Consider the following 13,119-nt stretch of genomic DNA (forward strand, 5'->3'; position numbering starts at 1 on the left):
GTCTCTGCCTCTCTCTCTGTGTTTCTCATGAATAAATGAGCAGTCCAGTGGGTCCATACCGCTCTACCTCTAGAAATTGCCCTGAGGTGGATGGCCCCTACATTTTTGTCAGATTTATTTCCTACCCTCTGACATACAAATACCTTACCAATAAATAAGTCAAGAGTGGTTACTACTTCTCATTCATCAGGTTCTGTCAGCATAGTGTCATCAGTGTAATGGACCAATGTGATATCTTGTGTAAGGAAAAGTCAGTCAGGATCCCTGCAGACTAAATTATGACATAGGGCTAGAGGGCTGAAATACCTCTGAGGTAGGACAGTGAAGGGGTGTGTGTGTGTGTGTGTGTGTGTGTGTGTGTGTGTCACACACACACAAACATATATAGTTGGCCTTGCCAGATGAAAGCAAAATGTTTCTAGTAGTCTTTACTAATAGTTATGGCAAAACAAACCCCCACACATTTGCCAAATCAGTACCTATTCAGCAGGTCCCAAGGGGTGTTAATTTGTTTAAGCATTGAACCTGCATCAGGTACGGCAGCTGCTGCTGAAGTTACCACCTGGTTAAGCTTTTGACAAGCCACAATCATTCTCCAAGATCTGTTTGTCCTCTGCACAGGCCAAAGAGGCAAGTGGAATAGGGATATGGTGGCACTCACTACCCCTGCATCCTTCAGGTTCTTGATGGTGGCCCTAATCTCTGCAGTTCTTACAGGAATGCAGTACTGCTTTTGCTTTACAATTTTCCTAGTAGAGGCGGTTCTAGCGGCTTTCCGTTGGCCCTTCTCACCTTAATAGCCCTCACCCTGTGGTTCAGGGAACCAGTATGGGAATTCTGCCAATTTCTGAGTATCTGTGTTCTAATTTTGCATTGCTGAACCAGGAAGATAACTGCAGGATGGATTGGGGGGCCTGCTGGGTGTCCCCTGTCCTCCATTATGAGATAGAGCTGAGCTGAAACTCAGTTGATCACTTCTCTCTCATAAGCCCCTCTGCTGCCTGGTGGGCCACGGTGACATCTTGGGTCTCCTGGAATTCATGTCAATTCAGAACTGGTATCCAGTAATCTCTGAAAAGCCTCATTATGTCTTCTCCCTCCCTGCAACCTGACAAAGGGCTGTAAATTCCTTTAGGGAAGAGAAAATTTAGTAGTCTACATTTTGACAGTGTAGTGGGATCCTTCCTCAAGGGACCTGGGCTCCCCTTCATTCAAAAGACTCTGGATCTGTAAACTGACAGAAGTCTGAATATTGATTGAGGAGCTGAGACTCTGTTTTTATGTTTCAAATTACACTTCTGGTCACTTGATCTAGAACTCTTCTCTTTTTGCACATCAAGTAAGAATGTAATAGACTGTTCATCTATTTCTTTTCTAGGGGACATCATGATCAACTGGCCAACACCATGGGTCTCTACAAGTCAGATTATTCTGATCACTGCTTTGACAATGCTGTCCGTTATAGTTACCATGTCCACCTTTCATTTAGCAATTCACTGCCTCCATTTGGCCCTTGTCACCCCAGTAATCCAATTACTCGTATTGCATTGGGGTTTCCCAATTCAGTGGCAGCAGTTCCAGTTATAATTTGTGTCCTCCAGAGAAGAGCAATCACAGAGCTCTTCAAGAATACTGAGCCACACACATACACAAATTCTTGTGTCCCAGTTATGGTGACAGGCGTGGCTTCTGGACCCTCCCAGGGTGGGAGAGCATGTCTTACATGATAAATCCACTCTAATGCATCAATTTCCCCAAGCCTTTGGATGCCTTCCTCTATAGTATAGAGAGTTTTTCCAAAGCACTTCTACATTTCAATTGCATTTCATACAGGCCACGTTTTGATCCATGTTTCAGCCAATCAAACAGAATGTTCAAGCCCTGTCTAACCCCTCAAGCAGCAACATTAAATTCAGAATCTCCTTAGTGCAAACATACCAACACATTTGGCCTGATCCAACTTTATGTTCTTTCCATGATCCCACGCTCTTAAATATCCATTTTCACCCAGATTTCCCAGCTGTCTGGATAAATTAGACAAATAGTGCAGTTCTTTTGCACTTCCTCATGGATTACACTATACCTCACTCACCCTTTGTACCCTGATGGAACTCGAGTCTAGTTCTAGGTCTAGAAGCAAATAAGGGTAGTAGGGGTAGGTCGTGAGAGAAATCAGCAGTACCTTGCAAGGCAGGTACCTCAGAGAAGGCCACTGAGGGGTCCTTGGGCAAGGTAGGGTTAATCTCAGATGGGGGTAGGAGGGCTGCTTCTACTCATGAAGAAGGCTCATCAGAATTTAGAAATTCAGTGTCCTCATATGTGTCCATTCCAATTTTCTGGATCCCATTCCTTTTCAGTCAATTCCCTTACCTTAATAGCAGACACCTTGTAAGGTTGGGAATTCAACTTATGTTGTAATGTAGCCACCCACAGAATGAGACTCTAGATTTGCTTTTCAGCAGTATCAGTTCTGTAGCTACAGAAGTTAGGGGTTTCTTTCAGGACAGATGTAGAAATTTTCAGGTTGTTTATGCAGTGCTTGAGCTGGGAAATCATATCCTCTCACAACCCCAACCCCTTTGGCCAGCATGATTAAGAACAACCTGGCAAAAAAAAAAGAACAACCTGGCAATCTTATTATGCTTGTAAGTTTGACAAAAATTTCTAAGGTGTCAAATACAAGGTCACCCAGAACCATGCCTCTCACAAGCATTTGATTAGGAGTATCAATGTGGTGATATTTTACACATCTCTTTTGCCACATCACTCCATGGACTATCTGGGCCCTCATTACTTATGGGAAATAGAGTCATTAGTGCCTTCAAATCTAATCAGAGTAGAGAGACAATTCTAGAAACCCCATAACCCATTCAAAAAACTCAGTATTCTATTCCTCTAGTACTATTCTTCAAAATCTGTATTATGGTTCTCCAGAGAAATGGAACCCATAAGATATGGGTATATACATATACAGAGTGTATACACACATGCACACACATATACATACACACATATGTAGAGAGAGACAGAGAGGATGAATACAAATACAGAGTCCGAGGAAGAGATTTATTTTAAGGAACTGGCTCGCCTGATTGCAGGGACCAACAAGTCTGAGATTTATAGGGCAGGCCTGCAGGCTGGAAATTCAAGTGAGTTGATGTTGTAATCCTGAATGTGAAATCTGCAGGGCAGGCCAGTAGACTGCAAACTGAGACAAGGTGTCTGTGTTGCTGTCTTAAGAAAGAATTCCTTCTTTCACTAACCATTTCTTGTTCCCTTTGCCCACAGCAAACACCTCAAAAGACTGTGGTTCTTTACCTACTTCATTCTTTTTTTTTAAGATTTTATTTTTTTTATTTGAGAAAGAGAGCACATGTGTGCATGCAAGAGGGCAGGAGGGGCAGAGGGAGATGAAGAAGCAGACTCCCCTCTGAACAGAGAGCCCGACACGGGGCTCGATCCCAGGACCCCGGGATCGTGACCTGAGCCAAAAACAGATGCTTAACTGGCAAAGCTACCCAGGCACCCCCCAAAACTTCATTCTTAAAGGATCTGGGCCACTAGTAGTCCTGCTTGAATTGGATTGTTATAGGTCCTATTGACTTTAATCACAGGGCACAAGTAGGGATTTCATGTATTCCAGACTTCCTTATTTCCATTGTGGGGTAGCAGTCCGATTTCCCCTGAGTCGTCAGGATCAGTCACCCCAGTAGTCAGCACAGTAACTCCTTTCTTTGCCTTTTTTTTCCCCATTAACAACATCCCCCACCGGAGGGATACATTTATTGCAATTAACAAACTTACATTGATACATCATCATTTACTCAGTGTTGAACATTCTATGGATTTGGCTTTTGATTCAGAGACATGAGGAGCCCAAAGCATCCTGGAGGCAGACTTAACTTCCAGTTCAGTGGAATCACTGATGTATCTCCTGGCGGAAACATTCCTCCCTTTGGAACTAAGAGAACAGCAGAGTGTAAGGTCACAGGAACAGGAAGCAAATATTTTGCTAGTGGACCAGTAGAGGAGGTAGTGAATGGTGCCACTCCTGGCCCTGGGTCAATAGGGTGGGGGTCACCACTGGTAGGCTTTTGGAGGACAGAACATCAAGCCAATAAGAATTAGGAGAAGAGAGGGAAAAATAAAACAAGACAAAATCAGAGAGGAAGACAAACCATAAGAGATTCTTAATCACAGGAAACAAACTGAGGGTTGCTGGAGGGGAGGTCAGTAGGGGGGATGGGATAACTGGGTGATGGGCATTAAGGAAGGCACTTGATGTAAGGAGCACTGCGTGTTATATAAGACTGATGAATCCCAGGGACACTTAGGTGGCTCAGTGGTTGAGCATCTGCCTTCGGCTCAGGGTGTGATCCTGCGGTCCTGGGATCGAGTCCTGCATCAGGCTTCCTTGCAGGGAGCCGCCTTCTGCCTGTGTCTCTGCTTCTCCCTTTGTGTGTCTCCTATGAATAAGTAAATAAAGTCTGAAAAAAAAGACTGATGATTCACTGACCTCTACCTCTGAAACTAATAATACATTATATGTTAATTAATTGAATTTAATTTTTTTAAAAGAATTACTCTCAAGCCTTAAAATTTTATGGAATTTACCTTGCTAGGTTTTGGACTTTCTTGGGATCTATGATCCTTTTTTTTTTTTTTTTTGAAGGAAAATGTAGAGGTTTTTTTTTTTTTTCATATAGCATAACACCCAGTGCTCATCCCATCAAGTGCCCCCCTCAGTGCCCGTCACCCAGTCACCCCCACCCCTTGCCCACCTCCCTTTTCACCACCCCTTGTTTGTTTCCCAGTTAGGAGTCTCTCATGTCTCCTCTCTGATTATTTCCCACTCATTTTTTCTCCTTTCCCCTTTATTCCCTTTCACTATTTTTTATATTCCCCAAATGAATGAGACCATATAATGTTTGTCTTTCTCTGACTTATTTCACTAGCATAATACCCTCCAGTTCCATCCACGTCAAAGCAAATGGTGGGTATTCGTCGTTTCTAATGGCTGAGTGATATTCCATCGTATACATAAACCACATCTTCTTTATCCATTCATCTTTCGATGGACACCAAGGCTTCTTCCACAGTTTGACTATTGTGGACATTGCTGCTATAAACATCGGGGTGCAGGTGTCCTGGCGTTTCACTGCATCTGTATCTTTGGGGTAAATCCCTAGCAGTGCAATTGCTGGGTCGTAGGGCAGATATGATCCCTTTTTTCATTCAATTTCTCCCTTTTGAAGTGGGAATGTCTAGTTTATGCCTCTTACCATTGTGTTTTGGAAGCAAATAACTTGTCTGCTTTCACAGGTTTGTGCGGAGAAAAGCTGCCCCAAGATGACTCACACTCACATCACACCCATAATGAATTTGGGTAATTTAGATGATAAGATTTGAGACTTTGAGTTGGTGTTTAGATAGATTTTGAACTTCAGACTTGATGCTAGAATGATGAAGACTTTGGGGGATATTGGGATGGGGTTAGTATATTTTGCACGTGAGAAGGACATGAATTTGGTGGGGAGGATCAGAGGGCAGATTTTTTTCTAAGATTTTATTTATTTATTCATGAGAGACATAGAGAGGCAGAGACAGAGGCAGCAGGAGAAGCAGGTTCCCTGCAGGGAGCCTGTTGCAGGACTCAATCCCAGGATCCCGGGATCACCACCTGAGCTGAAGGCAGACCCTCAACCATTGAGCCACCCAGGTGGCTTAGAGGGCATATTTTTATGGGTTGAGTTGTGTCCCCCTGGAAAAAATATATGGAAATCTGAACCCCCAGTACCCCCAGAATATGACCTTATTTGGATATAATGTCTTTATAGAGGTAATCAAGTTAAAATGAGTCTCTTGGGGTGGGCCCTAATCTAATGACTGCTGTCCTTATAAAAAAGAGAAATTTGGGCATAGAAATAGACACATATAGAGGGAAGAGTATGTGGAGACACACAGGGATATATGATGGCCATGTGACTGGAGTGATGCGTTTAGAAGCTAAAGAACATTAAAAATTGCCAGCAAACAAGCTAAAAGATTCAAGGGAGAGCCTCCCTTATATCCGCCAGAGAAATCATAGCCCTACTAACACTTTGATTTCAGACTTGAAAGGCTCCAGCAGGAGACTGACTTTCTGCTGTCTTGAGCCGCCCAGTTTTTGGCATTTTGTTACAGCCACCCTAGGAAACTAACACAGAGCCTCCATGAGAGTATTTCCATTCTGAGCTGCTGAGTAATCTGAGCCATCTGAAGGGTGTGCTGGTGGTGTCCTTTGATTAGCCTGAGATCCTTCAGTCCATTAACCTCTGTGATGACTACTCATTTTCCCAATGAAATGTGGTTACTTCAAAAAAAAAAAAAAAACAAGTGGAAAGCAGTTAGCCAGTCCCAATTCTATCATGTCCTATTAACAGGATATGAAGTTCCCAAACCAGAAGTCATCTTCAAGTTGGAACAAGGAGAGGAGCCGTGGATTTTGGAGAGGAAAACCCCACATCAGAGCTGTTCCGGTGAGTGAGTACAACCCAGACAGATGGGGGACATGGAGACACTTTTCTTTTCCTAAAAGGCCTATGCCTTTAAAATGCTATTATTGCTACCTTCTTGAAGGATTTCAACTTTGGAAACTGCTTAAGAAGAGTGAACATTGGCCTTTTAGGTACCCGACTGCTCTCTCCCTTTATTTCCTGTGATCAGTGTCTTTTTTTGGCTGGCTTTCCTCCTGGAGGATTGCTACAATTCCTGCACTCAGGATCATATGCCAGGCTTCCTCCCTATAGATCTTGTTTCTTTGAATGTTCTTTCCTTCCATCACATTTTTATGCTTCATTACCTAAACCCCACCCTCAAAGTCTTAGATTTTTACAATATATACTGTCAGGTTTTAATGGTTTTGCCTTCTCTGAAAACCAGTTGATTGCCCCATTCCTGTTCCTCCAATGACCTTTTCACTTTCTTCCTCCTCATTTTCTTCTTAACTCTAAGATACCAGTAAACTCATCCACAACCAGCCTCACTTCCTCTTCTCTTTGAAGGTACTGCTTTCAGATACCTTACTCCTCTCCACCTCCCCTATTGCCCTGCCTCTCTCCCATCTTCTGACCTTAGGATCACTGTCACTTAGCATTTTTGTCTTTTTTTTAAGATTTTATTTATGTGGGTGCCTGGGTGGCTCAGTTGGTTGGGTGTCTGCCTTCGGCTTGGGTCATGATCCCAGAGTCCTGGGGTTGAGTCCCACATTGGGCTCCCTGTTTAGCATAGAGTCTGCTTCCTCTGGCCCTACCCCTGCTCATAATTTCTCTCTTTCAAATAAATAAAAGCTTTAAAATTTTTTATTCATGTATTTGAGAGAGAGAGAGAGAGCAGAGCAAGCACAAGCAGGGAGAAAGGCAGATGGAAAGGGAGAAGCAGACTCCCTACTGAGCAGGGAGCCCAACTCGGGGCTCTATCCCAGGATCCTGGGATCATGACCTGAGCCAAAGGCAGATTCTTAACTGACCGAGCCACCTAGGTGCCTCAGCATTTTTGTCTTTTAAATAAATTAAGTGTATTAAGGTCTAGTTTATGTACAGTAAAATGTATCTATTTAAAGTATGCAGTTTGATGAAAGCACATACTGGTTTAACCACCACCCTAATCACAATATGGGGAACATTTTGTCTCATAAAAATGAACCTCTGTCCCTTGCAGTCAGTATGCACCACCACTTTGGCCCCAGGCAAACCATTAAATGCTTTCTGTCACTATAGGTTAGATTTGTCTTTATTAGGGTTTCATACGAGTGAAATCCTACGGTAATACCCATTCGGGTCTGGCTTCATTTGTTCAGCTTAATGATTTTGTCATTCATCCATGTTACTGAGTATATTGAGAGTTTATTCCTTGTAAATGCTGAACACTATTCCATGATATGAATAGATTGCAATTTGTTTCTCTCCATACCTGTTGATGACAGGTGGTTATTATTTGGTTATTATGAATGCAGCTGTAGTGAACATTCTGGTATGTCTTTGACCATATGTTTACATTTCTCTTGGGTAAATACCTAGGAGTGGCACTGATGGGTCATATAATTGTATGAATGTATGATTGTCTTCGTAAGAAATTGCCAAACTGGGGCACCTGCGTGGCTCAGTCAGTTAAGCATTTGCCTTCAGCTCAGGTCATGATCCCAGAGTCCTGGGATCAAGCCTCATATCTGGCTCCCTGCTCAATGGGGAGTCTGCTTCTCCCTCTCCCTCTGCCCCTCCCCCCAGCTGGTGTGTTCTCTCTCTCTCTCTCTCTCTCTCTCTCTCTCTCTCATATAAATAAAATCTTAAAAAAAGAAATTGCCAAACTACCTTCCAAAATGGCTGTATGATCTTACACTTCCAGCAGCAGCATACAAGAATTTCTGTCACTCCACATCCTTGCCAACACTCACTGCTATAGATCTGTTTAATTTTTGCTATTATAGTGGATGTGTAATGGTATTTCATTATTATTTTAAGTTGCATTCCTCTGATGAGTAACGATAAGTATCGTTTTATGTGCTTATTGACCATTTGTTCATTTTTGTTTGAAGCATCTATTCCGATACCTTTCCCATTTTTTAATTGGGTTATTTTCTTAATGAGTTTTCAGAGTTGTTTATATTTGCTGGATGTAACTCCTATGCCGGATATATACATTGCCAATATCTTGTTACAATTTATGGCTTTCACTTTTCTTACTGGTGCCTAAACAAAAAGCAAACATTTTGATTTTGATGGAGTCTAATTTATCATCTTTTTTAAAAGGATTTTATTTATTCACGAGACACACACACACACACACATACAGAGGGAGAGAGAGAGGCAGAGACAGAAGCAGGCTCCATGCAGGGAGCCCGATGTGGGACTCGATCCTGGGACTCCAGGATCATGCCCTGGGCTGAAGGCGGTGCTAAACTGCTGAGCCACCAGGGCTGCCCTAATTTATCATCTTTTAAAATTTTCTAGTGCTTTCTGTGATCTATCTAAGAAATCTTTGCCTCCCACAGAGTCACAAAGATTTTCTCATGTTCCATAAGTTTTAGCATTTTATCTTTCTCAGTTTAGACCTACAAATCCATTTTTATCAGTACAACATCCACTTGTTCCAGAACCATTTGCTGAAGAGATTTTTTTCCCATTGCATTTCCTCGTCGTGCTTTTCAAAATCAATTGACTTTATATATGTGAACCTATTTCTGGACTCTTTATTCTGCTCAATTGATCTGTATGTCTTTCTGTTTTAAAATGTAGGTTTTAGGGATCCCTGGGTGGCGCAGCGGTTTGGCGCCTTCCTTTGGCCCAGGGCGCGATCCTGGAGACCCAGGATCGAATCCCACATCGGGCTCCCGGTGCATGGAACCTGCTTCTCCATCTGCCTATGTCTCTGCCTCTCTCTCTTTCTCTCTCTGTGACTATCATAAATAAATAAAAATTAAAAAAAAATTAAAATGTAGGTTTTAGGGGCACCTGGGTGGCTCAGTCAGTTAAGCAGCTGCCTTTGGGCCAGGTCATGAGACTGGGGTCCTGGGATCGAGCCCCAGGTTGGGCTCCCTGTTCAGAGGGGAGTCTGTTTCTCCCTCTGCCCCTACCCCCGATGCTCACATGCTCTCACACACACACTCTCTCTCTCTAACAAACAAACAAATAAATAAAAAATCTTTCAAAAATGTAAGTTTTAATATTATTTGGGTCTGGGGAGACCAACAGATCCAGAGATGACTGCCATTGAAAAGATAATTTGTAATTCACAGTTCCCAAGAAGAGGAGACCTGCCACACCATGCAAGGCCACACCAGGAAACACTAGGGTCCATCAGGAGGCCAAAGTTTTAAGGGGAAAGCATGGAGAAGAGCCTTTATTGTTATTTTCATGGGAAAGAATGGGTGAAGCAGAGTAAGCAGGCTGGGGAGGCTGAGTATTGACTAGTTTGAGTCATTTCAGCAGGGCACCAGAGATGTAGGGACTGTCTCTAGTTACCTGATACCTGATACTGAGGTGATTAGGGCTGGAGGATGGTAGCTCAACCTTTGAAAGCTTAACAAAGGAGGAGAGTTGGTGACTGTGGGCTCTGGATTAGTTTGCATATGAAAGATGTGCTGTAACGGAAGTCATGTGCTATCTCTAGGAATTAACTAGCACTGAGAAAGGCAGTTTCTCCAGGATGAGCAAGGAAGGCACCAGATGGCAGAGCATCAAGAATACAGAAATAACATAAAGAAGATGTGATATATAGAAAACGGTATATTACTCAGCTATAAAAAGGAATGAAATCTTGCCATTTGCAAGAACATGGATGAAACTAAAGAGTATTATGCTAATGTTATAGAAAGACAAATACCATATGATTTCACTCATATATGGAATTTTTTTAAAAAAGATTTTATTTATTCATGAGAGACACAGAGAGAGGCAGAGACATAGGCAGAGGGAGAAGCAGGCTCCCTGCAGGGAGCCTGACGCAGGACCAGATCCTAGGACTCCAGGATCATGCCCTGAGCTGAAGGCAGAAACTCAACAACTGAACCACCCAGGTGCCCCTCGTATGTGGAATTTAAGAAACAAAACAAATGAATAAAGAGGAAAAAAAGAGACAAACCAAGAAACAGACTCTTAACCATAGAGAACAAACTGATGATTCTCAGGGGGGAAGTGGGTGGGAATATGGGTAAAAGAAGTGATAGGAATTAAAAAATTCACTTATGATGAGCACTGAGTAATATATAGAATTGTTGAGTCACTATATTATATACCTGAACCTAATATAACACTATGTTAACGATACTGGAATTCAAATTAAAAACTTTTTTAAAAAATACAGAAAACAGTTAATATACTGTCCTTTTGGCAAACCCATATATTCTTTATTACTATAGCTTTTATAATGAGTCTTGAAATCAGGCAGGGTAAGTTCTCCAACTTTACATTTTTTTTTAAAAAATGACTTTGGCTTTTCTAGGTCATTTGCATTTCCATATAAATTTTATAATCAGTTTGCTTTTTTTTTTAAAGCCTGCTGAGGTTTTGTTTGGAGTTGACGCTATAGATTAGTTTTAGGGGAATTGATATCGTTGCAATATTGAGCCTTCTAATCCATAAGCATGGCATATTTTCTGCATGTATTTAGATGTTTGATTTCTTTCAGCAGTATTTTATAGTTTTCTTTTTTTGTTGTTTTTGTTGTTGTTTTATAGTTTTCAGTGTAGAAATCTTCTGCAGGAATGCCTGGGTGGCTTAGCGGTTGGTTGAGCATCTGCCTTCGACTCAGGGCATGATCCTGCAGTCCCTGGATTGAGTTCCACATGGAGCCCAGCATGTCCCAGCATGGGGCCTGCTTCTCCCTCTGTCTGTGTCTCTGCCTCTCTTTCTGTGTGTCTCTCATGAATAAATAAATAAAATCTTTTAAAAAAATCTTCTGCGTCCTTCATTGAATTTATCCCTACATAGTTTTTTTAAAAGATTTTATTTACTTATTCATGAGAGACAGAGAGAGAGAGAGGCAGAGACACAGGCAGAGAGAGAAGCAAGCCTCCCACAAGGAGCCCGATGCAGGATTCTATCCTGAATCCTGGGATCAGGCACTGAGCCAAAGGCTGACGCTCAACCACTGAGCCACCCAGGTGTCCCTATTCCTACATATTTGATGCTTTTTGACACTGTGGTAAAATGACATTGGTTTTTTTAGTTTATTTTGGATTGTTCATAACTAGTATAAATTGCTGGTGATTGATTTGTGTACATTGACTTTGTATCCTGAGACATTCCTACATTCACCTATTAGTTTTCTTGTAGGTTCTTTGAGGTTTTTTATGTAAGTAATCATTATCACTTTAGGGACACTTTTACTTTCTCCTTTCCAATTTCATGCTTTTTATTTCTTTTCTTATTTCACTAACAACTTCAGTTTGATGTTAAATAGAAGTGGTGAGGGCATGCTTGCCTTATTCCCAATATTAGAGTTAAAAAAAATCATTCCATTCTCTATTATGTTTTTGAAGCTGCCCTTTATCAGATTATGTGAGTTCTTTTTTAATCCTAGCTTGTTGAAGAGCTTTTTTTTTAAAATCACGGTTACATGTTGAATTTTGTCAAATCCTTTTCTTCATCTTTATTAATCATATGAATTGTTGCTTTTATTTTGTTAATATGTGAGTTGATTTTCAAATGTTAAATTAACCTTGTATTTCTGAGACATTAGTTGATTATAATGTATAACCCTTATTTTATATATTGTTGGATTATATCTACTGATATTTTGTTTTAAAGTATTTGCATTTTTATGAGTGATACTAGTTTAGTTTTCTTTTTTTTTTTTTTGCAGTGTGTTTGTCAGGTTTTGGTGTTAGGACTATGTTGGACACATAAATGGTTGTGAAGTGTTCCCTTTTCTATTTTCTGAAATAGTTTGTGTAAGATTGTTATTTCTTCTTTTACTGTTTCATGGAATTCACCAGTGAAACCATCTGGACCTGGAATATTCTTGATGGGAAAGTTTTAATAATAAATTCAATATCTGGGATGCCTGGGTGGCTCAGTGGTTGAGCATCTGCCTTTGGCTCAGGGCATGATCCTGGGGTCCTGGGATCAAGTTCCACATCGGGCTCCCCGCAGGGAGCCTGCTTCTCCCTCTGCCTGTGTGTCTCTGCCTCTCTCTCTGTGTCTCTCATGAATAAATAAATAAAATCTTTTTTAAAAAATCCACAAATTCAATCTGTCATAGACATAGAGTTACACAGATTTTCTCTTTCATCTTTTGTCAGACATAGTTGTATTTTTCTAGGAATTTGTCTATTTACTTTATGTTGTCTAATTTAATTCTGTTGTAGTCTGAGAATACACTCTGTATGATTTCTGTGTATGGTCTATGTAGGGGGATGTTCTATGTGTCTCTGAAAAGAATGTGTGTTCAGCTGTTGTTCAGTGTTGTATTCTATAGTGTATAAATCGAGTTGGTTGCATGTTGTTGAAATCTATTGCTTAATGAATTGTATTCTACTTGTTCAATCAATTATTTATAATTTTAGGGAATAAAAACTGACAGAGATTTTAAAGTTGTTATGGATAAGAAAAGGCCCAAGAATAGCCAACATAGTCTTTAAAA

At 41.1% G+C, this 13,119-nt stretch overlaps 1 protein-coding gene across 8 annotated transcripts in view; it reads left to right on the forward strand.

Moving 5' to 3' along the window:
* ZNF81 (zinc finger protein 81) overlaps positions 1 to 13,119 on the forward strand; it is a 102,896-nt gene that overhangs the window by 75,588 nt on the left and 14,189 nt on the right. For all 8 annotated transcript variants that reach the window (XM_055337455.1, XM_055337456.1, XM_055337452.1 and 5 more), the window contains one exon: positions 6,423 to 6,518. In XM_055337455.1, coding sequence (XP_055193430.1) covers positions 6,423 to 6,518 — 96 coding nt within the window. The remainder of the gene's footprint in view (positions 1 to 6,422; positions 6,519 to 13,119) is intronic.

Source organism: Nyctereutes procyonoides, unplaced genomic scaffold (assembly GCF_905146905.1).
Source record: "Nyctereutes procyonoides isolate TBG_1078 unplaced genomic scaffold, NYPRO_anot_genome, whole genome shotgun sequence".
In the NCBI taxonomy this organism is placed as follows: Eukaryota; Metazoa; Chordata; class Mammalia; order Carnivora; family Canidae; genus Nyctereutes; species Nyctereutes procyonoides.